Consider the following 26,483-nt stretch of genomic DNA (forward strand, 5'->3'; position numbering starts at 1 on the left):
AATGGTTTCGCGAAATAGGTTTGCAAAAATTTCGGGGACCCATCCGAAGTTTGAAGAAACTTTTGTGAGAATGCCAAAGGCATTCTTGCTCATCCCTAATAAGGACCAGTCATCAATACACTTCTAATTTAGGGCCATTGCAGACTTGTGAATGACTGTTGTGTTTTACCGAGGGCTCAACTGTGCTTCCAACCACTCCCATTCAACTTAATAGGAGCAGTTGGGAGTGCATGTGAAACTCAAAACTATGGTTGCAGTGGATCACACTGTGGGTCTGATTTTATAAAGCTTTCCAAGGCTGGAGAGAATACACTTTCATCAGTAAAGCTGGGTGATCCAGCAAACCTGGAATGGATCTGTTCCAGGGTTCAAAACATTTGCTAACTAATGACTTTTAAGAAATTCATTCCAGTTTTGCTGGTGAAAGTTCATCATTTCCAGCCTTGGAGGGCTTTATTTAAAGCTTTTGGGATTTCTGAAAGGGACAAGTTCCTTATGTCTGAGCAGTTGCTTTTGCACTTTAGGAGAAAGAGCTGCACACTAAGCCTGCATGACAAAACAGTTGACAAGCTCTGTGGTTGACAGAATAGTATTTGAAGAAAAGGGGCTGAGAGTCTGTACGTCTGAATGGTGGCAGCAATCTCTGCCCCACCAACATGGGCCCCATTTTTAAGATTATTGTCCTTATGGGTCGAAAATACTGGTTTCATATGATATGAAACTTGACTGTGGTTCCTCATTTAGTGCTATCCAATAAAGGGACACAGTAATCATTTATTAGGGGACTGACTTGACATTATAGTTCCAGAAAAATAACATATTTTAAAGTAACTCCTAAACGTTTTAGCATTTTCTGCCTTGAATATGATATGCATCCTGGAAGTTAGAAAATGCTAACTTATAATCAAGGTTTATGACACCGCTTGGCTCCTAGTTGAATCAGCAATGGCTTAAATGTCATACGTAATGGTTTGACGGAAATTGGTCATGAGGTGCCATTTAGTTTCCGATACTTAAAAGTTTTTTTCTGCACTATGCAATCTATATCCTGAGAAATTGTTTCATGCATTGATATTTGTGCTCCTGGTAGTGCTAATTTTAACTGATTCATAAAAAAAAATTGACCTTTCAATAAAAGGAGTTAGTGGTTTCCATTGATAGAACAACTATCATTTGTAATTTACATCATCGTGCTGCCTTCAAAGTGTAATGAACTTCACGTATCAGCTTGCTTTTGGTCTGATAAATATACAATTGAAAGTGATTTAGTATAGATGGCTAGTAGAAGCTAATTCAATCCTGCTGGATTTGTTCCTGCTGTAATACTCAATGATGAGTGAGAGTTGTCACCATAGGAGAGGAAGTATGTTACTGGCAAAGTCACCCGGTAAAATAAGTCCATAAAAGATCCTGAGAAAGAAAACCAATGCAGCCACCAGATCTAAGAAGGGATAGGCTGCAATATATAATGTAGTAGGTACACAATGAGGTTTAGGAGCTACAACTCACAAAGAGAAAGGATGAAGAAGAAGGCACATGGCAGATGGACAATGCAAAAGTTCAGTTTAAACCATTTACCAACAATGTGACTGATTTATTTTAAAACATAGAAAAATCTGGTTTATTGCAGCCTAAATATAGCTTATTGCAGGATATATATAACATTGGTTTTACTATTTATTTTTCAGCAATAGGTCTTGATTCATGTCCAGAGCCACAAATGCCGAGCAATGGAATAAAAGTTGGTGACAGATACATGGTTGGAGATGTGGTATCATTCCACTGCGATCAAGGCTATTCTCTTCAGGTAATGATAACTTCCATTCCCTCATAGCACTCTCATTTGCAGCTAAAGGGTGGCATTGTAATGAATATCTTATAATGACATTGTACTTCAACTGTAATAACTTAACAGTTCCCAACAGCTTACCGACTACAATTATTGTATATTTATTGATTTAGGGTCATTCTCACATCACATGTATGCCTGGCCCTGTACGAAGATGGAATTATCCCATTCCTATTTGCATTGGTAAGAACATACTTGTTAACATACTTGTTTCTTTACTATATATCCCATGTAAATGCCGCATTGACATATCATTGTATCCTAACTTTATGCTGGAGATTAGATCTTAAGAGCTTCTATTCATTCTTATCTAAAATAGCACATTGAGGTGTTAATGAATGAAAAGGTTAGATCATGTACAGTAGAATATTACCATTTTTTAGTGTGCCTAAGGGCTCATGCATAGAGTATTGCTTCTTTTAAACACAACTTACTATTCTGCTTTCCACCAGCATCTGGATGAGCTTCAGATTTGCTATCAATGTATGGAGCTTTTTATTCAAATATAGCCTAAATAAGTTAATGTGTAAACAATGGCTGCCAACTTACCAGTACTCTGTCTGAAGGACATCTTCATTTATCTTTTACGACAATAGATCTGATTTAATAAAGCTCTCCAAGACTGGAAAAGTAAAGGCAATCATTGGAGAACCAAATGGGAGACCAAATTCATACCAGGTTTGTTGAATCACCCAGGGTTCCCCTATGATAGTCTTTCTTCTCCAGTCTAAGGGAGCTAAAATAAGTCAGGTCCAATATCTGTTATTTGTTTATGGAAAGCCAAAGGTAAAGGTATATATATATATATATATATATATATATATACATTTATATATTGACATTGTTATCTATCTTCCAGCGCAATGTGGTGGCGCGATGTCTGATTTCAGTGGAGTGATTCTCAGTCCTGGTTTTCCTGGAAACTACCCAAGTAGCTTAGATTGCACATGGTCAATCAAACTCCCTATTGGCTTTGGTAGGTATTTGTTATGATGCATGTTAGTAATATGTGTGGGGACAATTTACCTTTTTAGTGAATAAAAAGTTTCAATACTATATAAAACTACAAAGTATAAAAGCCAAATATATTCACAACTTAGAGAAATTTTTGTGGACACCACTGGTTTAGCTTTTTGAGGAACCAGTGGAATAATTTCCTTATAGTACCTCTGTCACTTTCAACAAGACATAATAAAGATGATCATCTCATGTGGAATTTATTAAGCTTCTGAATGTATCTTGATTTGTTTTTGTAATGAGAATTAGGTGGAACATCGGAATTATGGTGGGCAGATCTCACAGCTAGAGTCTACAAAAGTTTAAAGAGCCCACATGTAATTTGGCTTGCTAGTAGAGATGGGGTTTCAGTTGCTTGCATAGGTTTATGGAGAGCATGGGGCCCCAGACTTTAAAAAAATAAATGATAACCAGGCTTTGGACTGTAAAGAAAAAGTAATCAGGGTTACTTCTATGTGCATCAGAAGTGGGACACAAATAGCAAAAAAAAAAAAACAAATAAAAATAAAAATTCAAGTTAACGTTTGCCTCCAGTATGGCACAAAATAACTGTCCTGATATTAGTTTTACATTTTCACAACAACCTTACAACGGATTAGTACATACCTTTAAATAAAACACTTGATTATGAACAAGATTTGCATGTTTGATCTGATTTGACTTTTGCCTCTTTCATATAGAGTGCCTTGTTCGCTTATTCCACCCACCCCCTACCTTTTTAAAGCAATTTAAACCTGATGCACTCAACAAAAACTAATCTTAAAGTGAACAGTAGAGATCACCCTATTTGTGATTGCAAGGAAGTAGGTGGAAAGTCCTCCCCCTGAGCTTCTTCAACAGTCTGTTTGATCTCATTTCCAGAGCTTAAATCTTCACATTAGTAGCAGGTTTTGAAATCTCTAGACAACTGCCGTCCTGCCATTAGCTGACCAAAAGTGATAATTATATCATTTCACATACAATATTTCAAGTTTACCTGCTTAAAACAAAATTTCTAATGTTTTCTTCTTTTACAGACTTCCATTTTTTACTGTATATATATATATATATATATATATATATGTTCACTCCACATAAAATAAATCGGAAGGTCCACCATGCGGCCAAAACAGCAGAAGTGCAATAAGCAGTTTGAAGCATACTTGGCAGCTGTTGTTTTAATTAAATATATTGTTAAGTAATGCAGTGTACGTGATTTATCTTATCAGGTGTGCATCTGCAGTTTGTCAATTTCTCCACCGAAACAATACACGATTACCTGGAAGTACGTAGCGGCTCTTCAGATGTTGGCTCAGTAATTGGCAGGTTAAGCGGTCCTCAGGTCCCTGCTTCCCTGTTCAGCACAACCCATGAGACCAGCTTGTATTTCCATAGTGATTATTCACAGAACAAGCAGGGATTTCACATCATTTATCAAGGTGAGCAACACACTTTGCTATTCTAATGCAATCAATAAAAAGTTTTTAAAATGTGCATTTTCAAACTTTTGAGCACAGCGGTGTTTCTATTTATAAATGACTGTGAAGCTGGCAAACAAAGTGCTTGGGGGAGCTTTTTGTGTAAAGAAGCAGAAGATATGGAAGAATGCAATATTCCAGGGCCTCACTGGGTGGTCTCTCTGTGATATATTACCTAGTGCATTTATAATGTGTCAATTGTATTCTGAATTAACAAAAATTGTGAGAGACAGAAATAAGAAATTAAAGAAATGTATCTACAGGAAAGAGTAGAATATTATCACTGTTACTTTTTCAAGTGTGTGAAAAACTTAGAGCTGACCTATCACCTTATTTTTAGCATTATATAAAAGGATGGGCAACCCTTTTCTATAATGTAAAAGTTTGGTGGTTTGGTTTTAGAAAAAAAGAGAACCTTTAGAGAAGGGTAGAGAACCCCTCCCCTTCCGTCTTTACCGTTGCAGCAGTAAAAACTGAATGGGAAGTCGGTAGCCTCCTGGGATACAAACGTCTCATATGATACATACGCTCCTTATGTGCATACCCAAGATTGTTCATGGGTCATAAAGGGCTTTCTTGGAATGTAAAAAAAAAGCAGATTGCACGCATGCTCAGTGAGATCAGCATTTTATCTACATTTTCAAGAAGACACGTCACCCAATCTTGTACCTGCACAGTGCAAGATTTGGTGGCTTAAGAAGCAGGAAGAAGAAGAAAGAAGATGGTCGCACCTATTGTCCAGTGGAAGGTGTTATTTTTTTTTTTTTTTTCATAAAAGTTCTAATCTATCATTGTTTTTAGCGTATTGTATTATTTGTTTTGTTTAAGTTTTTACAAATATTTTCTTTTCTCTATTTTCCAGCAATGAATTCATTTTTTGTATTATAGATATGTGGAAAATGTTTTCTAGACCAGCAGTAGCCAACCAGTAGTCCTCAGACCACTGGTGGTCCGCGAGAAAATTTTGGAGGTCCGCCGCTCTTGTTGGTGCATCCCCAAATGGGGTCAGGAGAAGGATCCCACTGGGGGGACGCACCGGCCAGAGCTGCGGACCACGCACCCCAAGCAGTTCCCAGGCTCAGGAAGGTGGGCGGGCTGTGTCCCTGCACACAACTCGCCCACTCTCCCATTGCAGGCTCAGATCTGTGAATGGAGAGTGGGGGAGGATATATCATAATGACATGAGGTTTCTCCCCCTTTGAATGACACCCGGCTCCTCTCGCATGCCCGGTGTTTTTAGTGGTCTGCGCATCTGAAAAGGTTGGCGACCACTGTTCTAGACCACATTCAGTTTTATATTATTATATTATCTTTAAAACAATGGGATCTTCTTTAATTCACACATGTAAACTTTAGCTTGATCTATTGAGCTTTGTGAAAAACAAGCTTTCTATAACAAAGTAGCGAAGGAAGCTAAAGCATGCATGTGAAAAAGTGCCTAGATCTCCATCTGGCAGGATAAAATATTATAACTTCATAATATATTATTTATATATAATATATATTCAAGATATATTATGCTCTTCCTACTATAATAAATGAGCGGCTTTCAAATGGTATTAAGACATGCTGTGAAAAATCCAGTGCACATTAGCATAGTGCAGACATCTTATTTATTAGGATATACAAATCATCACTATACTAAAATTAACTAAGGCAGCTTATCGGATACTGGGACTTACATGGCCAACACAAAGCTGTGTGATCTCCAGTTTGTCAGGATGCCGCACGCAGCAGCTCTAGGTGGTACAACAAGTTCTTTGCATTCTTTTGATGCTGTCAATCAGATGCTTGCTGAACCTTATGCTATGGACACATTTCAGGGTTGTACTTCCCCTTCAGCCTGACAACCTGCTGTGCTCGCTTTCTTCGTATAGTAAAAGGCTAATTAATATCTGGTTGCGCTCATCTGGGGATCTGTTTGTACATTTACTCTGACTGAGATAAGAAGGGTTTTTTCCTCCCCTTAGTAAGAAAAAGTGTTCAAACAGATCACCAAACAAGTTAAACCAGAAGCTAATTTGCCTCATACCATAAAAAGAAAGAAAGCCCAGAATGTTGTCCAGTCAAAAGATTGAGATTCGTAATATTGGTCTGCTTTGCTTGAAGGAACAATATTTATGTCATCAGTCTGATCCAACTATTTTACTTTTCACATCAGGCTATTTTTGGGCTAAAGTTGCTCTTTATAAAAAAAATTATGATTCAGGTGTACTACATAGTTACTGACTTATGCTGATTCATGAGATCTAAAGAAAGTCCTAATAATGTGTTTTCAGTTAGACAGCAAAGATTCAGGCATGATGACCCATACGATTATGTTACATAGGGTGACCGGCCTCAAAATAAGGACACTGGAATAATCAGAATGCTCTATGGACCCTTTCCCACCTGTGGTTGCTGCCCACTCCTAGGAGAAGCAAACCACACTGCAGGCGTGCACAAGGCTGTGGTCATGGCCAAATATGATATGTTGCTTTTAGGAACTGTGCTACAACCTGCCATAGCCGTGGCAAAAATTGTTTAATTGGAGAGGATGGGACTAAAATAGCCTTAAGAATATTCTTTACCAAATGTTTTCAATTTTATTAAGATGCCTAAATATTTGAATATTAATCCCATGTATCTCACACCAAGTATCTCATGTCTGTCTACATTTTTATCTATCCTGAACAAGACAGCCCATAATGAGAATATAGAAAGACACATGGGAGGTACATTAATATGATGGGATTCTGCCTCTCTTATATATACATATTTGTTTCATTATGGTTCCACCTCCCTATGTATTAATGCAATGGTGTTCATCTACTCTCTATCATCTTTTTATCTATCTTGGCCTGTAGTCTACTGGATTATTTGGAAATCTATTTTTTTTCAAATAAGGATTCTGTTTATAGTCTGTTCAATATATTACATGGTTAGGAGGAATACAAACTCCTAACTCTTTTTATAGTTAAATCATATTAAAAAATATATCCCCTAACTCATATCTCACTTTGGTCATAAATTCAGATTTTCTCCCTAAAACAACAATCAGTTCATATGCAAATTTAAATTTGGAATTTATGTATTTCGTATATAAGGTGATAACTTTAACTGCAATTAGTAAAGTTCATCAATTGTTGGGATTAACTCAGAGAACTTTTCTGACTGCCATTAATAGAGTAATTTACCCCACTGCGAGGATAAATTAACAGTATCTTGAATAGGCTATTTCATGCACTTTCTGATCAACAATATTACAATAGTATAACGATTGGATTTATTGGATCAGGTAAAACAAGAGAGAATGTCGAAGTGTGTTTCAATAACCTCTCTTGCTGTTTCAATTTTAATTAGTTTAAAGTACACATTTTTAAGTTAAAAACTTTTAGAACCCTTTTAATTGCTGTCTGTGTTGCTGATTGGGAGAGTCTCGCTCTCTATTTGTCCTGTCTCGGATACAAAAAAGTAACATTTAGGAACAAAGACAGGTTATTGCAGAAGAGAGTCCTAGGCAAAGTAGCAATGTTGCCCCCTTATCTCCTCAATTCACATTCATAAAAATTGCAATTGACACAGAGAAGACTTTTGAATTGCATGGTATGGTCACAACTGACATCAATTGCTTTCAAGTGACTTATCAGCCAGGTGCTATCACCTGGTTTACTGCGGGAGAGTGAAGTTTTAGCTCGATCCAGGAACATCCACTGATGCCCTAGGCTCTTTTTGTTGAACTGATTTATTAAAGTTCTCTAAAGCTGGAGAGGATACACTTTCATCAATGAAGCTGGGTGATCCAGCAAACCTGGAATGGATTTCTTAAAAGTCATTTGCTATTTGTTAGCAAATTTTTTCAGATCCGTTCCAGGTTTGCTTGATCACCCAGCTTCACTGATGAAAGTATTTCCTCTCCAGCCTTGGAGAGCTTTAAAAAAACAGACCCTATTTAGGAAGTACATCCAGCAAGTTTTCTAGTCTTGGTCACCTGATGTATTAGAACAGAGCTGAATAACTGTTACTTATTCCACAGACTAAACTATTTTAGTTGCATATAATGTTGACATTATCATGTACACCTATCTACAGCTGAAACATAAATGTCACACTTTGTGCTCTATATGTCAGGTCACATTGATCTATATAAAACACTAGGCATACTATCTTCCTGTATTTGCAGTGACAAGTATTTTGCTGTATCTGTGAAAACAGCACCGAGCTGTGAAAAGCGTTAAGTCATAAATACGTTCTGTCCTACAAACCCCACTCTTGAGCATTTGCACATATATTACGGTACGCTAGTGAAGATGTTCTTCTGCGACATAAAGATGTACATTGTTTTCGACAGCTTGACACTTCTCCAAACATACTACAGAGAGTTGGAAAATGCTGCTTAGACTTGCAGTCATTCCAGTTGAATAAAATACAGAAATGGTCTTCTCAAAGCAGCAGTTAGTCACTCATAATAGTAAACGACACTGACACACGCTGAACACATAAATCCGCAAATAAGCTTTTTTCCCTTTATTTGATAATGTTCTAATATGTTGTTTTTGTCCTTATAAAATAATTACAATAAAAGCAATAACATACAAAAGTTTGAAGATCCATAAAACACATTTTTGGTACCTTTAGTTACCAATTTAAGAAATGCAGCTTCTTCAAATTTTTTTCTCAATCTATACCAATGGTTCTGGTCAATCTGGGGAACTAAGGGCCCTTCTCTACTCTCACGCTTTTATCTTCCTTACTTTTTTTTCCTCAGGTTGTCCAGAGAAGAAGAAACATTAAACTGTGCAATTCTTACCAATACACCTTTTATTCCATATATTATTGAATCATTGATAGGGTATGCCCGTGTTGGGGTCATATGTATAATTCTCAAAACAAACAGATTTTTCTATGAAGTTACCAATTTTAATGTTGCCCTCTGTTTACTGGAACAGAATTTTCAGGTTTCTCTTATAGGTGAAAATAGATTGCTTTATTTAAATTTTTTCTGACATTGCTGTAACTAATATGGCAATGGAATGGAAAAGGCAATATCAGCATGTAGATAAACCCCCATGAACTATAGAATACATAGCTAGTTTGATCAATTGTACATGACTGGGAAGTTGGGGACCATCTCACCTGCATTGTGTCAAGGTTGACTTGTTCCTCGGGAGTGTCTAGAACCTCCAAGGCAAGTGTCATGATGGAAAGAAGCAAGGGACTAGGACAGAGGTCAGCAACCTTTACTATCAAAAGAGCCATTTTGCCTCCTCTTCCACTAAAGAAAAATAGTCTGGAGCCGCAAAACATAACACAGTTTATAAACTTTTAAAAGTTTTAATATTTTTTTAATTTTACGTGTTACAACAAGTGTGCATGTGTAGGCCTACTTTGAAATAAATTAAACACTGAATTATGCCCCTAGAAGCCTCCAGCTTCTAACGTATCATCCTGTTACATTAGCTGGAGGCTTCTAACGTAACAGGGTAGATTTTTTTGATGGGCAGAGTTCTTTATGTTCTGACAATGCCTTAGCGATGAAATTTTAAGGGGTGTGAGCCACAGGTGTCCCTCATTTGCAGCTTTAATTTTGTTCCCCTGTACCCCCCAATCTTGAGTAATTGGGGTTCAGGTGCTAGAAGCCTCCAGCAATGTGTAACAGGGTAGCTTATTTTGATGGGCAGAGTTCTTTATTTTCTGACGATGCCTTAGCGATTCAATTGTAGGTGGTGTTAGCCATAAGTGTCCCCCACTTGCACCTCTATTTTGGTCATCTGTACCGCCTCCCCCCATTCCAGAGAAATTGGGGTTCAGATGCTAGATACTTCCAGCAATGTGTAACAGGGTAGATTTTTTTGATAGGCAGAGTTTTTATGAATTTTTAGGAGGTGTTAGCCACAGGTGTCCCGTACTTGCACCTCAAATTTTTTCCACCTGTACCCCCGTTTCCAGATAAATTGGGGTTTAGGTGCTAGAAGCCTCCAACAATGTGTAACAGGGTAGGGTTTTTTTGATGGGTGGAGTTTTTAGGAGGTGTTAGCCACAGGTGTCCCCCACTTGCACCTCTAATTTTGTCCCCCTTCCTGTTCCAAAGAAATTGGGGTTCAGGTGCCTCCAGCAATGTGTAACGGTAGATTTTTTTGATGGGCAGAGTTCTTTATGTTCTGATGATAGCCTAACAATTAAATTTTAGGGGGTGTTAGTCACAGGTGTCCCCCACTTGCACCTACATTTTTGGTTTTGTACATCTCCCCATTCCAGAGGAATTGGGGTTCAAAGGAGGGGGATGTCATTGTACACACCCATTTGTACACGCCCCGTGGTAGATTTATTTCACTGGTAGATTTTTTTCATTAGAACACCGGATAGGGAATCCCCCTCCTCCACAGTGTCTTGGGAGGAAGGGGATCCCCCATCAGAGATCTCCCCGCTGCAGCCGAAGGGAGCCACAACAAGGAGGCTGAAGAGCCGCATGCGGCTCCGGAGCTGCAGGTTGCAGACCCCTGGACTAGGATATTTATTTTACTTAATTTCGCAAGTGAGAAAGAACCCAGATGATTAACTATATCTCTAAAACCAGCAAAGCTAACAATCCTTGCTCATGTTCTACCAGTCCATGGTGGACCTCCATAGGGACTTCCTCACTCACACACAGAGAGCTGGTGTCTTTCTTTATAACGTGCACAGTACAGGCCTTTTCTTCTGCCTTGATAACACCAGTCATAATGGACACAGAAAAGAAACATTCAACAAAAAATAGCAACATTACAAAATTACATGCACGCCTATTATAAAATAGGCTATCTCTTATTTAGTGAAATGTAGTGTAAATTATTATTCATGTATTTAAGATCCTTACAACCCCTAAATGTTCAGCTAAGCTTTATTAAAAGGGCTTTCTCAACAAAGAATGATGTAGACAGTATTGATTTGACAACATTTGCTGAGTTTTAAATATGATATGTCTACTGTAAAAATGATAAGTAATTTTAAGCAATGGCATATCTAATGTTCTTCAATAGATGATCTGGGATTAGGGGACAGTGAGTGAGCTAACATGAAAGAAACATGCTTCAGTATTTGCACAAAGTAATTTATTTGGCAGAATGAATTAATTAATTCTTGACAAAACAATTTAATACTATAATTGGAAGAAATTGCTAACTTTCAGCCTTTCTCAGTAAGCCATTTTAAGAAGAGATCTAGCTAATATCAAGAAATCAACATAAAAAGTTTAATTGTGCTGAAAAGAAGACATTCAATTTATGTCATTTTAAAAATATTCACTGGTTATTATATCCAAGCCAGGTCAGGTTTGGAAAAGGGCAAAAAAATAATACGATATATTTGTTGGCAGATCTTTAAAAAGATATACCTAGGCTAAAATGTTGTCATATATAAATTAAACATCTTTGAAGAACAACTTACAAACTGGGTGATGGTGCAACAGGATGAGTAATGAAATTAAAAGTCTACACAACTTCTCAACTTTGGACTTTGGACAACTTTGGACAACTGTTTGGTTAAACTTTCAGTAATTGTATGACTTTTTGGCTTATGGCTCCCCAAAATAGGTATGAAAGTTTTGCCAAAGAAGAAACCTAAACCATCCAGTGGGCATTAAAATTTGGCAGATTAAAATGATAATAAGTCAAATGTTCTTGCAATTGAGAAACCTTTATGTGCATATGCTTCCTTCTGTTACCTCTAGCGTACCAGCTACAGAGCTGTCCAGACCCCCGTCCATTCCGCAATGGTTTTGTGATTGGAAATGACTATACAGTGGGACACACCATTTCTTTTGAATGTTATCCTGGCTACTCATTAATTGGAGAATCTGCACTCACCTGTCTGCATGGAATCAGCCGTAATTGGAACCATCCAATACCTCGTTGTGACGGTAGGTGGTTCTATCATTTTATCTCTGTGTCACCAGTTTTCTGCACACAAAGATGCTTTTTTTCCCTTTACTTGGATAGAGAGTGATCTTGAACTGTCTTGTGATCCAAAGAAATACATTTCCATTTTCATTCTAGTCTGCAAGTATAAGCTGAGGAAAATCTAGTTCAGCAGTGCTATTTGAGTCTTCTACATAATATATCACTTTTTATCTGCAGAAGTCACAGCATTTTGGTCCCGGAAAACCCATATTTTTTTCCAAGGATAAAATTTACAGACAAAAAAAAAAGGAAATCCATAGTTCTAGTGCTATTTTTTGCCTGCAGCTTAGCAACCTTGAAGTCCTGAGTACCTACACTTGACAAGCTCCTTAGATTGTCTTTCATGCAATCTCACAAACTTAAGTATTTACAGCAGGTCCTCTTACCATCCGTATTTGTTGAACTATGTTGCAGCTCTCTGCGGAGGAAATATCACAGCAATGAACGGCACTATTTATTCCCCTGGATATCCCGATGAGTATCCAAACTTCCAAGACTGCCTCTGGCTGGTCAGAGTTCCTCCTGGAAATGGAGTTTACATCAATTTCACAGTCCTTCAAACTGAACCGATTTACGACTTTATAACTGTATGGTAAGATCATTTATTTACTGATGATTTATTGCACCACTGGCTTAATGATCCAGCTTTTTTATTTTCCCTGTGTTCGCTATTAGCCTGCATGTATTTCACAGGTGCAAAAATCAATGGCAGTTGAGTTAGGAAAATTCATTGTTCAGATTAAAAATGTGTTTAATGATGTTTTATAAAATATAAAGAGTTTAGAAATAAGATTATAAAAATGGATTTTGGATTTCAAGGTGGGCAGGTCTTTTCTCCTGAATTAGCTACTTAGTTATTACTATTATTTGTTTATGTAAATTGATTTCATTATATACCACCTAGAGTTACATTCACATGTTCTATTCATGCAATTTACTAAGAAAACAGGCCAATTTATAGAATAAGTTCTGCAATCTAACTTTTAAAACTCCTTTACAAAAACATACCAGTGTACATAAAGATGATTTTAGGGTAAACAACTAAAAAGCTATTTATCTATTTTTTGAAGTTTTGGAGGAAACCAAAGCACCTCTAGGATTTCAGGTTTCGACATTAATGGAAGAATCAAAATTATTCTTATATTAAGCAGAGAATAAGAATATATATATATATATATATATATATATATATATATATATAGTTTTGCTCAGGAAATGATTAGATTAGCAAGTCAGCATTCTTGGGCAACTAGAAAGTAACTATATAGTACATTTCAGTTCATAAACAACATGTTCATTCTTAATTGGCGTGCAAGTATATTTTAGGATCAACATGCACTCATTTCTAAACTTATCACACACCCTATTGTTTACAATACAAAAAGTTAGGATATTTGTGAAGTTCCAATCATGAACTCTTCAAACTTAAACACTTTTAAAACTTAACTTACAATAGAAGAATATAAATTTAATTTCATGGTGTTCACCCATGGCCCCTGAATTCCTCTTGTTTGTATTGAGAACATTCATTCTACATGTTTACCACTTTTGTAAAAAATATATTTGTCTCTTGTGAAACCTTTAAAAAAAGCAGAGGAAATGGTGCTGCATGGTGACTTAAGTATCAATTTAGGATTCCTTTAAAGCTGACATTCTAGCAAACATGAAATACATGGATGAAATACATATATGGAGCTACATGCTAAACCTAAGATTTGCATAGCTTTGTTGCTGAGTCAGGAAGATGTCATCACTACATATTCAGAATGTAGAATATATATAGTAGTACCTTTTCTGTACAAAACAAAAATACATTGGCTGGACATATAGTTTATTTCAAGTCTCATCTCTTTATATTGCATAGACAGGAATTGCACATTGTGTATGCTTTGCATTGCAACTCTACGTGCATAGAATCCACATAGTCTGTACTGGCCATCAACATTTTTTTTTCAGTATCTAAAATTAAGACAAAATATCTTATGATTTGCCCCGGTGGCTATTAGTTATTTTGGATGCTGCAAGTAGTTCTGTAGATTATTTAGAATTTATACCTATTGATTTTGCCAACTCCCATATGACCAGTCACTAATCCTTAATGAGAACTTTTCTGGGTTCAGCAATGATTTTTTTAGGCAATATTGTGTTGTGAATTTCTTAAACTAGTAAACTGCAGCTAAGAATTAATTTAATTACTTGTAAAGTGCTTAGTTTAAATGTGTTTTTGTGTAATTATTAACCCCCTGGCTCTAATACTTATTGTAGGCAATGCAGAATATACAAAAGTATAACAACAGCAACAACAGAAAAATAATTAGAATAATATTATCAAATAAAAAGTGGCAACTGCAAAATAGGAATTTAATAAAGTTTAAAGAGCAACAAAACCCAAAATGTAATTTACAATTATGTAAATGTTGAAGCTTTAGCTTACAAAAAAAACAAATAGGTAATTATGTATTGTTCTCCCTTCATGGGCCGACCATTGCAATGCGTTATGGTGTTACTGTACACAAGTTAAGGTAAAGTATTTTGCTGCATTTATTTGTATTACATCAAGGCAATATTCTCAATGAGAATTACTTGCAATGCATGGCAATAATTTAAAATTTGACACAGATTTGTTTATTGAGTTCAACTTTAAGGTTGAATTCCGCTGAATATCCAAACAACTTTGGGTCTGAAATGTAATCCAGGACAGAACACATTTACTCAATATTGATACCAATCATTTTAGCAATATGACATTTTGTGGTTAATTATCATATGATAAAACTTTGATTGATTCAAGTGAATGAGGTGAAGTCTTGCTGACCTAATACATTCACTTTTGTGAGCAAATATCAAATATCCTGTGTCACCTCATTCACTGGGCCTGATTTAATAAAGCCGGAGAATATACACTTTTATCAGTGAGGCTGGGTGACACAACAAACCTGGATTGGGTCTGGTCTAGGACTGAAAACATTTACTAACTAAGAAATCCATTATAGGTTACTGGATCACCCAGCTTCACAAATGAAAGTCTATTCTCTCCAGTCTTGGAGAGCCTTAATAAATCAGGCTCATTGAGCTGAAGGTTAAATTGATTCTGCAAAGTTAACATGCCCTACCTCTTTAGAAAATGAACTCCTTTAAGTAAATTGAGTACTAGCTTCTTGGGGAGTACAACGTTGAGATTTTACACTCAGAAAGCCACAATGATGTATCAGTCATCCTGCAGCATTGTTTGAAATAAATTCAATGTATGGTAAACAAGGCTCCCCTATCAAACCTGGAATTGGTAAAACAGCTGTTTCAGAGCTCTCACTACCATAGTCCCTGAGTGATATTAAATGAATCGTCAATAGATTCTAGGATCTTGTATACTACATAAGTAATAATAATGCATTGTGTAGTTCATGTTGACTTCATATGGTAACTCCTAGAATGTCCAAGTGTATTGCTGGTTGTGTTTTCTTGCACAAGGCATAGCTATTGTTAATAAGTACTGTATAATTTTTGTCTAACACAATATTATTATTTGTTTTAGGGATGGGCCAGACCAGAGTTCTCCCCAGATTGGGCAGTTTAGTGGAAACACTGCTCTGGAATCTGTTTACAGCACATCAAATCATGTCCTTATAAAGTTCCATAGTGACTTTACCACCAGTGGATTCTTTGTACTCAGCTATCACGGTGAGTGTGCTTGTGAGCTAAGTATACATGTGCTACCTTTTTCAGTAATTGTCCTGTAATGTTTGTTAATATTAGTAATTTATTATTGAAAGAAGTATTGAAAAAAGTATCCAAATAAAGAAGTAAGTACTGGTGAAAATATAATGCTGGTAAAATCATCAATAATTTTTAGGTCAAAGCAAACTTGGTTTTGGGAATTGATGTATGTCATGGTAGCTGAAATAGAAATTTGTCTAACTATGTTTGTCCAATATCAATAAAAAGAAATACTTAGTACTCTGGGTATTTGGATCATAGAACTCATTATCCTCCCCGTCGTCTGGGAGTGTTGTGTTTCTGATGGAGTATCTAGTGTTCTTTAATTGTGCTGGTATGCAAGTCCAGTATAGACTCACAAGCTGTAACTTGCTCCCAGAGGTCAAACAGGGCAGCAGTGGTGCAATTAGTAGGTGTACATGCATTGTATATAGTTATCTACATTTGAGTAGCTTTAGCATTTATGGTATCACTCAATGCAAACGCCAGAACTCTACAATTTGGATGTGTATCTTTATACTTTTGGCCATACAGTAAGTGGTGGTGTAAATGATGGTCAGGTAGCGCCCAATAAATTTAGCCATAAAGTCTATTTTTATCTGATCTATTTTAAAAATTGTTATTCTCTATTTTTTTATTTTATACATGATTCTTCGAAGAATCATGCAATTCATAAATCCAGGCAATACAAATCCATAAACTTAGTGATTCTTAATATGTAGGATGCAATAACCTGAGCATATTCAGGGTAATTTGGAATTGTGAGTCACCAAGATGCATTATCCAATCCTCAGGATACGCTTAATTTAAACATCAACCCACACATCTCAACTCACCTTAACTTCATTGCACAAAATAGAAATTCTGCTTTATCTTACCAGTTCTAAACTAATATTTATTAAAGACAGGGATCAGTTTTATATGCGCATTTAATTTAAGTCTGTAAGCCATTCTTTCAGTTTTGTTAGAGACTTTTATTTAACCTTGGTTATCTTTATGTCCTGTATTGAAGTTCTATTCCCCATGCTGCTCAAAGCCTCAGGTTCACTGAAACATCTTCATGATGATAACCCGTATTGACCTTGGTGGAATTGTAATTTTTAGCGATGTCTGCTTCCTATTACTTGCAGGTTTACAGATAAGTTGCTAATAGCTCCCACCAATTCCCAAAGCACAAACACTACATCTGCTGTATTCAGATTGGGCAGGGGTAAAATCGAGGTTGAAATGGTACCTGTCAAAGCTAAGATTATGTTATAGTCCAGGAGAAATAAGAGACTGTGGTTTAGGTATAAAAAGTAAAATATTAAATGTAGAACCAAAAAAGATGATATAATGCCAACATATCTAGCTTTTAGAGAGTATGATAATTATGTCTAGGACCCTATCTCACCACAATCCAGTCGATTTGAATTTTGCTACCAAACCGACTTGGGGGCAACTCAGGATGGAGGTCTGTTCTTATTGTGTAGGTGTCATTGGTAAAGGTCTATTGAAACTCTACTTTGATTAAAACAGGCCACTTTTTTGCAACAAGTCTGTTTATGTCAAGGGCAAAACTCTCTGAATGTATCAGTGTTCAGTTCTGCCCTGTGGTTTGAAGATATTGGTGATTTGACAGTTCATAGGGAAGCAAAAGGTAGCTAGGGCCTAAGAGTTGTTGTAAAACTGTAAATATTTTACGACTGTTGAGTATAATATCTAAGCTTAGAATAATACCCCAAAAAGTTATGTGAATTCGATTTTTTTATTGTTTCTTAGACTATACACATGCAAAGATTTATAAATTCCCAGTGAACAGTAAATTTGCTTCAGAACAAGACACCTGATCACTTTAGTTGCTTGCTTTGTAATGTAAATAATTCTCAATTATCTGTTACATCACAATGCTGGCAGGCTGCTTTCTGCTTTTAAAATAAATATATCTGTGATGTCTATAGCTACAAAGGTGAATGTTGTCAATGTGGATTTATTGCTTTTTGAATATGCAAATAAAGTAGTTTGCATAATCTGGGCACAGATTTAATTTATTTGTTAAAAACATTGGGGTAATTTAAAATCAACCACATTGCATGGTTAGCTGATAGGCACAACCCAATGAAGCGGACTATATATACAATTTGTCTTGATCTCTTTATCTCCATAGTCTATTGTGACTGCTATAAACGTCCAATGGGATAGAAGATGTTCCTTCTTCAATAAAATAAACATACTGCCTGTTTGAAATGTTTTAAGTACATTCACCTTCCCTCAGTCCACTTCTGGGATTGGGTCTTGATTGCTAAGGCCAGAATGATGTAACTCCCACTCATGTGTGCAAGTGTTAATTCACAAGGGCATGCTGGAATACCCGGCATTTTACACTGACCTGCACATGAGCAGTTCAGTGTGCTTTTCATAAATTTAAATAAATTATATTTTTATTTTAATTATTGGGACATGTGATTTAATAGGAAGTGCCTTTAAAGGTCATCCAATAGTATTAGTGATATTGCAGAAAAAATGTCTGATTGTGGCATCTAATTCTACACCTGTCCCTTGTTTCAATAATAAAGGAATGTATATATTAGAAAAGAATATGAACAAGAATATTGCAATTTTTTACTTCCACACAAGTTAATTCCACTTTTAGAGTTCCCCCTGTCTCCATGTACTTCCCATCATAATTTACAGTACACCAAGATGTTTAAGCTCCTTTATCATTAGAAATTGCAAACCAGACATTCAGTCCAGTATGCACGTACATAGGTTTTATTAATGCACTCAGAGTTTTGCTAGTAAGCAAGCAGTCATTTTAATAGATACACTAAAATGCATTATTTGTAGGTACTCTTAATTAAGTCATAAGTAATTACTTTCAAGCAATGCTGATCTCTAAACTGCATTATATAACAAATTGTACTGTTTCTCTGTTTAAATTAAACAGCCGATAACCTTTTTCTTACACAGCCAAACTTGCATTTGTTACATAATTGTCAAGGACCTTTGTTCTGTCACAGTGAGATCCTAAGTGATTAGCAAGACAAATGGACAAGCGAGCTGTCACTGATCAGTAACAGGTCAGCATTCTTGAGCCAACACTAAACTCATACTAAGTCCCAGAGTGTAATGCAAAAGAGCTGTTACTGAATAGTTTTCCAAGTAAATGGTAGCATAAAAGTAAGACGGTATGAAATGCATGTAATGCAGCCAACTAGCAAGATTAAGATATTTTAAAGCGAGAGACTTGACACTGTCTGGTAGAACAGAATAGTAGTTATATCTTTTAAGATAAAAAAAAAACTTAATTAAGCTCAGATTCGTGGTGTAGAATACATATTATTAAAAGTGCATTCCAGTTCTAAGAAGATATATTAAATGTAGAGCAACGGGATTTTTTTTTTCCTGCAGTGGCCCCCTAGAAAATTAGAAGATGATTCAAAGACCTGCAAAGGTAGATTTACTGTATATGTGCAACCTGACTACCAAGGCAGCAAGATCAGCAAATCAGTCCTTGAACAGGAACAGCGTGACGTATCTCAGAAAGAACATTGTAAATTGGGGCAGGTCTTTGAAACCTATTGGATCAATGTTCATGCAATAATGGCCAGCTGCAATAATGGCCAGCTGAGTCAGCTGTAGCTGACTATAAATAGGAGATTAGGCAACTGTTATCCTCTAAGGCTACATACACACCTGCAATAATTATCAACAGATCGAGGATTATGCACGATTATTTTGAATGATTGTATTGTTCACAATTTTGTACATGCTGTAACTATACGATCGTTCAAATATATACACACACTAGATACGATCATTTGAACGATGCAGGAAGTGACATGTACCGGAGAAAGTGTACTGCAGAAACATCCACGATCACTGAACAACCATACACATAATAGACAGCAAAGGATTGTTGCCCAATCAGACCTGCCAGGATGGTCATTCATTTCCAGTGACATTCCTGATTCATCGGTGTTGTTAGCCAGTCGCTGTGAACTTTTTTTGTTAACGATTATTGGATGAGTGGTCATTAGTCATTCGTTTCAAACGATAGTTATTGCACGCGTGTGTGTAGCCTTAATCTTCTGTAGACCAATATATAAGCCAAGGGTTCTACAGATTATCATCTTTTTTTTAGGTCTTTAAACTATTATAATAACCCCTTATCACATGGAAGTACACAACAACCCTGATCTACCCTGTGCAACCACATGCAAGCAAAATGTAAAAAGAGATTGAATTGTGAGCAAAGCTCGTTCCACCGGGCCACCATTTTGGTTCATAAACACATGAAAACAAGGAATAAACCATATAAGTCCAATCATTTAAACTCTCCCTATGCTATTGTAACTTTAGTATGTTCTGTTTTCTTGAATTTAACATTTTTACTAAAAATAATACCAAATCATTTTCCCTTTTCCGTTTTGGAAGTATTTCCTTTTTTACAGTGACAATACTCTGTCCCCCTCTACCAACTGCTCTTCTACATTGCTACCGTGTCTTTTGGAATTCAGTAAAGACTTTCACCAGCAGTACCAATGTTTTGGAAGTAGCTATGTTGTGCTATTGTTGCAGTCAGGAAGCCCACCCTCAATCACAATGATTTCCAATGGTAGCATAAAAGAATGAATCAGTCTCCAGGACTCATGGGTCAGGGGGGCGAACCATTCCCATCAAAGCAAATCACTGGGCCTAGCTTGAACAATACAAACTCATGATTCAGGCATAAGTATTTGTAAATTAAACAGTGGCAAGGACACTAACACGTTCTTTTCCGGCTTACTTTATAGAAATGACCAAACAGTCCCTATTCTTACTTTATGTTTCCTATTTATTATTATAATTTATTATTTATTAGTAATTCCAATGTTTCTGAGAAAGAAATCTAGTGCCATACTTCTCCATGATGGGGGAACCCAAACACTGACCATATATTAACTTCCTATTCTCATCTCAGTCTCATCCAACTACCATGAGGTGTGCCGGCACTAGTGTGCCATGAGAGATCTTCAGGTGTACTGTGAGAAATTATCCAATGTTGGTTATTTGGTGTGAAAATTATTTATTTACTGCAAAAAATTTGTCTTCATTTGGCTATACCAGCAATGTATAGTAATAGGCAGAACAAAGAAGTACTCTTCCACTAGATGGCAGCAGGTAGCTAATTAATCTGTGACATTTTTGTTTAGTGGTGTTCCGTGGGATTTTTCTAATGTAAAATATATGCCACGATTTAGGAAAGGTTGGGAAACACTGAAATAGACAACCTCTCATTTGTCAAGTCATCATTATACCACAACACCTAAACCCCTCATACCAGACAATTTATGGTTCATGAAAATCTGGTATAGACAGTTTATTAAGTCTTTATGATAGTGTAGAATAATTTGAGATATAATAAAAATAATGCTGAGGGCAATGGGCTGATTTAAAGATATCTACGGGGCTACTAGAAATGTATTTCCATCTGAACATCATTAAATCCAGAGGCGTGTACTTTACCTTCTTAAAATGCCCACAGTACATGCATTGACATTTATACTAACTTTTATAATTTGTTTTCTTCTGTGTAATAGTCTTTCATTCAAACCACTTTATTATTGCTGTCTGTTCTCCTTATGCATTACTACATGAGCTTTTATATTAACTTTTTATTTTAAAACATTTAGAAGAGACCTCAGTTAATAGCTTGTTTGAAAAACATGAATGCAATGTAATGTCATTTACTAAGTATTGTTTTTCACAAATACAATGTGCTAACCTTTGTTCTAGGCACCATCTGTTGCTTTGAACCACAAGTTATTACTCATGTTTGTGTGGGCACAGTAATGAGAGTATTTTTCAAATTATGTACAGAAAATAAAATGTTTGGAAATGGTGTTGACGTCAAAAGCATATGATATATTTTACATGAATGTATGCTATTAATAATGAAATGCTGTTAATATTAGTATGCTATTATTAGCCATATATATACATATTTTCCAGAAGATTCACATTACAAATATTACTACTGAATGTTTACAATTTGTACTGGTAAGCATTGACATAAATCTCCTATTGACCTACTGACCTGTCTCAAACATTGCTTTTGTATTACTTTTTGTGGAAAGGAAGGAGGGGCAGCAAAAGAGAATTTGGGGTTGATACAGGGCAGGACGGCAAATATAAACAGGTTGAAATCAGGCCTAAAAAAACAAAGATGCAAAGAAAATAATTAACACCTACCAGCCGTTTTTTTTTTTTTTTGGTGAAATAAGTTGGCACTAGAAAACAAATATTTTAGTGAAATAGAACTTGATGTGAATGTGTATGATTTTACTAAGTAAGCACATTAGGATTTGAAACAGAGGAGATTCTAAACCAAAAACAAAAAAATAAAACAAGTTCTAAAAACAAAATTAGTTTTTAGGGTGTACTCCTCTCTTCCTGCCTTTGCTTCCCCAGCCAGTTTTACCAGCAATTCACAGCTGTCAGAATGACAGCAGATAATTTGCTATGTATTACATAGCAAGAATGGCTGCCAAACTTACACATCTCTTTCCCGCTCCTCTTTCCTCTTAACTTATATGCTTTTTAAATGATATTTTTTCATATAAATTTATAGTGTGTTACAAAAAATGGGCAAAGCTAGGAAAAAAAAACTTTTTATTTGCAAATACAATTGCAATGCTGTACCAGAAACATAATTGCAGTGCAATTTTACCTCTGACAAACTTAAGAAAAAAATGTATACTTTTTATAGTAAAATTAGTTTTTCTAGCTTAGTTTTTAGCACTAACAAAAATCTTACAAAGATCTTTTTTATGCAAAGTTATTGAAAAATAAACAGAATCAAAGTGGAAATGTAAAAATTATTCTATTCCATAAGGGGTATGAGATCTGAAGTTGAAGTGGTGAAAACACATAATATTTAGTAGTTACTCATTTAGTTATATAACAACAATAATTATATATTTTATTATGTAGTACAGTAACAACCTACAAGTTCATGTTAGGTACAAAACCCTATTTCATAGAACAAACTCATAGTATAAAGCCCACCTGCTCTGCCTAACACAGACAGAGTTAAACTAACAAGAATGGAAAAGATTCAGAGTGACAGTTTGTCAAATACAATCAATCAGTTCCACTGGCATTTATTGGTACGGTCTTCAAATACTTTTAGGACAAGAGTTCATACAGTAAGGAACAAAATTGCAGGAAAATCATACTTTGATTACTGTAGAACCTAAAGGGCAAAATATCAGCAAACTGATTTATAATTGATGTGTGCGCGCTGGCTGGTTGAATAACCTCACTGGTTCCCATAATGCATGGAGGATATGGGAAGTCCGTGTTGTGGGTTCCTCTTTCCCAGTAGGTTACCCAGGCCAAGCACTTCTACAGTCAGTTGGAGTTTTGATAACTATCCTGGGTGGTTGAAATCTATCCGTGGAGATAAACAGCTTGCATAGAGATTCCTATGGTCAATGACCTTTGAGGTGGAACTGAAATCTGGTAGGAATTTCAAATCCCAAGGCTATCTAACTACATGTATATCAGGCTTTAGACAGTTTTTAATATTCTTTCTTCTTTCCTTATCTTTAGTAAGACTGTTGTCTACTTCTACTGGAGATGTAGCCATGATTCTTTTTAATTACATGTATTTTCTGGTTACCATATCTTTCTGTCGATCCCATTTTGCAAGATATAACATTGAGTATGATTGAACTGTAACAATATAGGTGGACTTGTGCCCATTCTGAGTTTTTAGGTAACTCATGCAATCCAAAGGAGAGAGATTAGATGTGTTATGGTTATCTTTTTGGAAACCTTTTTAGAAGATAAATTCCTACAGGTTAAACATAAGTAGTTTATTTATTGAGATTTATCATAATTATCTGAAAATTTAAACAAACTGACACTTTAGCTTTAGACGTATTATTTAAACATCAATATACAAAAAAGGTAGACAAGATCCCATGCACAAAAAAAGTTTCTGTGTGAAGCACAGATAAAGAGATCTACCTGGAGAGATCTACCTGGCGCTCCATTTCCTTAATCTTGACCTCTAGGTCTCTCCTATTTTTTTATATTATTATTATTATTATTATTATTATTATTATTAATAATATTAAACAGGATTTATATAGCGCCAACATATTACGCAGCGCTGTACAATAAATAAAATTTATACACCTTAAAGACTTGGTGGCCAACCTTTAGACAAAAAGATCATATATGGCCCTTTGGTATTTGGTGAACAGCCATTAGACCCCATCAGTGGGAAGCATAAATTTGTAAAGGGGTATTTGCAGTGATCTTGGCTAGCCACGTGTAACAAATCCCCAGTCTCTCACTCGGCTTTTACAGCATGTCTCCAGTCTGCAATTACATACATTTATTATGTCCGTAGCCTTTACCCGTGGTGTCCTCCAGTGTCCTCTATGTTTCTAACATTTTTTCCTAGCATTACATATGCTGAACACACACACACACACACACACACATATATATTTATATATATATATATATATATATATATTTATATGAGGTTATCTTTAAAATCACCAAACATTCACTGCAGCTATGTGTTTAAATAACAGTGATTGACTGATACGACCAGCAAACATATGGTGAAAGTTATCTTCTCTGTTCATAAGTATGCCCTCTGTGCAGTGATGTCTGTGAACAGAATTCATACATAAGCTGTACATTTTCTTTTTATGGTAAGGCTTCTTTGTTTGGTTTTATTGACACTTTTCAGAAACACTTGCTGGCTCAGCTTGGTGTTTCATACATTTTAATGAGTGTTCAGACAATATTTAGCAACCTCTCATCCCTTGGATGTGAATTGTATGTCTCAACAAAACATATGTTCTATTTAAAAGGGTCACAGTGTCCAAAAAATTATAGAAATTGGATTTTTTTCAAATGAAGAAAAGGCGAAATTAATGTGAACAGTGTCCAGAATTGAAATTAAATATTCAAAGTTTATTGAAGCCAAAACATTTCTTAGCTCACCAAGAAAATAATCAATTTGGAGATTTTATAATCAACAAAAAGTTATGGTTATGCTACCAGTTAGAGTTTTTTTTTTGTTCTTTTTCTAATGTGCCTGGCACGGGTTCTGCATGGTTCAGTAGCAATTTTGAGAGCACTGATGTACATATAAATACATTAGTTGAAATGGAAGCAATCTTTTTCCAGTAAGCAATCTTTTCTTGGTAGCCTAAATTGCCAAAAACAAAACATCCAAACTTTCACTGGTTTTCTTCTATTTTATTCTTCTATTTAGATAATGTGATTGTATTGCTATTATTTGTCCCTTTTTAAAGGGAAACTTCCCCTGCTACTTTTCAGTTAATGCTTCTACTAAAACTAGGCATACAACCAGGATGTTATCCTATAGAGTCACATACAGCATTAAAAAAAAGTATGGTGATATAGCAATAAAAAAAAAAAAAAAACAGTAAGTGTCATGTGTTTATAAAGCTCAAGGCTGCGTACACACGTGCAATCGTTATAGTTGGAAACAAACAACTAATGGCTATTCGTCTGATAATCGTTAACAAAAAAAGTGCACAATAACGCAGATGAGGATTGTTGTTGGAAATGAATGACCGCGGCAATTGTTCGCAATCTATTGCGTGTACGGTACTTCAAAGATCGTAGATAGTTCTGCAGCACACTTTCTCCATTACATGCCACTTCCTGTATCGTTCAAACGATCGTATCTAGCGTGTGTACATTATTGGTGGATTATATTAGAACAATTGCATCATTCCGGCATGTACAGAATTGTGCACAATACGATTGTTCACAAATATCGTGCATAATTGTTGATCTGTCGTTGCACGTGTGTGCCTAGCTTTATTGTTGCCATATTGTTTAATGATAACTCTAAAAAGGACAACAGAACTATACAACTATACAACAGAACTATATCAAAACACAGTTTGAGGTTTTTTACATTGCTGGTTCTTGACGTGGTTACAGGTTGGCTGAACACCTGCTATCTGCGTGCTCAACCCTCAACCAACCTAGTCAACCCTTTACCTTGTCTTCATTCATTTCACTGATTGCCCTGGCAATATAGCTAGCAAGGCATTCAGCCACCCTTTACCTTCTGCAAGAACTGCCCATGTGAATGGCTGCTTATACTTTAATTCAATCAGGAAATTTACAGCTGCCCAGGGCTAATGGTTTTTGAGACAGTTCCAGAATAAATGCACTTCTTGTATAGAAAAATTTTATGACAGTACAAACCCAGTCTATAGCCTGCTTTCATTTGTTTTTTTTTTCATAACTTGCTGTACAGCACTTTCTTCACAATATTATTTTTGTTTATTATTTGTTTTGTTTAAGACAAAATGTATTCTACAGTCAAGATGAATTAAGAATGAATTGATTGGCTCCAATACACGATTTTACACATACAGCTTTTAGCCTTATAGGTGACATCAAAAAACATTCAGTATATATTTAAGTACATTTAAATTAAATTTAAATAAAAAGATACAAATTATAGATATAAATATTATTATTTTTAATTTTGTTTAC

The 26,483-nt window shown here is 35.7% G+C and overlaps 1 protein-coding gene across 1 annotated transcript in view; it reads left to right on the top strand.

The window, feature by feature from the left end:
* Positions 1 to 26,483, top strand: part of CSMD3 (CUB and Sushi multiple domains 3) — a 297,101-nt gene that overhangs the window by 174,491 nt on the left and 96,127 nt on the right. Inside the window, exons 30-36 of the mRNA XM_072413237.1 lie at positions 1,689 to 1,807; positions 1,963 to 2,032; positions 2,709 to 2,825; positions 4,075 to 4,284; positions 12,011 to 12,199; positions 12,654 to 12,831; positions 15,772 to 15,917. Coding sequence (XP_072269338.1) covers positions 1,689 to 1,807; positions 1,963 to 2,032; positions 2,709 to 2,825; positions 4,075 to 4,284; positions 12,011 to 12,199; positions 12,654 to 12,831; positions 15,772 to 15,917 — 1,029 coding nt within the window. The remainder of the gene's footprint in view (positions 1 to 1,688; positions 1,808 to 1,962; positions 2,033 to 2,708; positions 2,826 to 4,074; positions 4,285 to 12,010; positions 12,200 to 12,653; positions 12,832 to 15,771; positions 15,918 to 26,483) is intronic.

The sequence above is a fragment of the Pyxicephalus adspersus genome, chromosome 5 (genome assembly GCF_032062135.1).
Source record: "Pyxicephalus adspersus chromosome 5, UCB_Pads_2.0, whole genome shotgun sequence".
In the NCBI taxonomy this organism is placed as follows: Eukaryota; Metazoa; Chordata; class Amphibia; order Anura; family Pyxicephalidae; genus Pyxicephalus; species Pyxicephalus adspersus.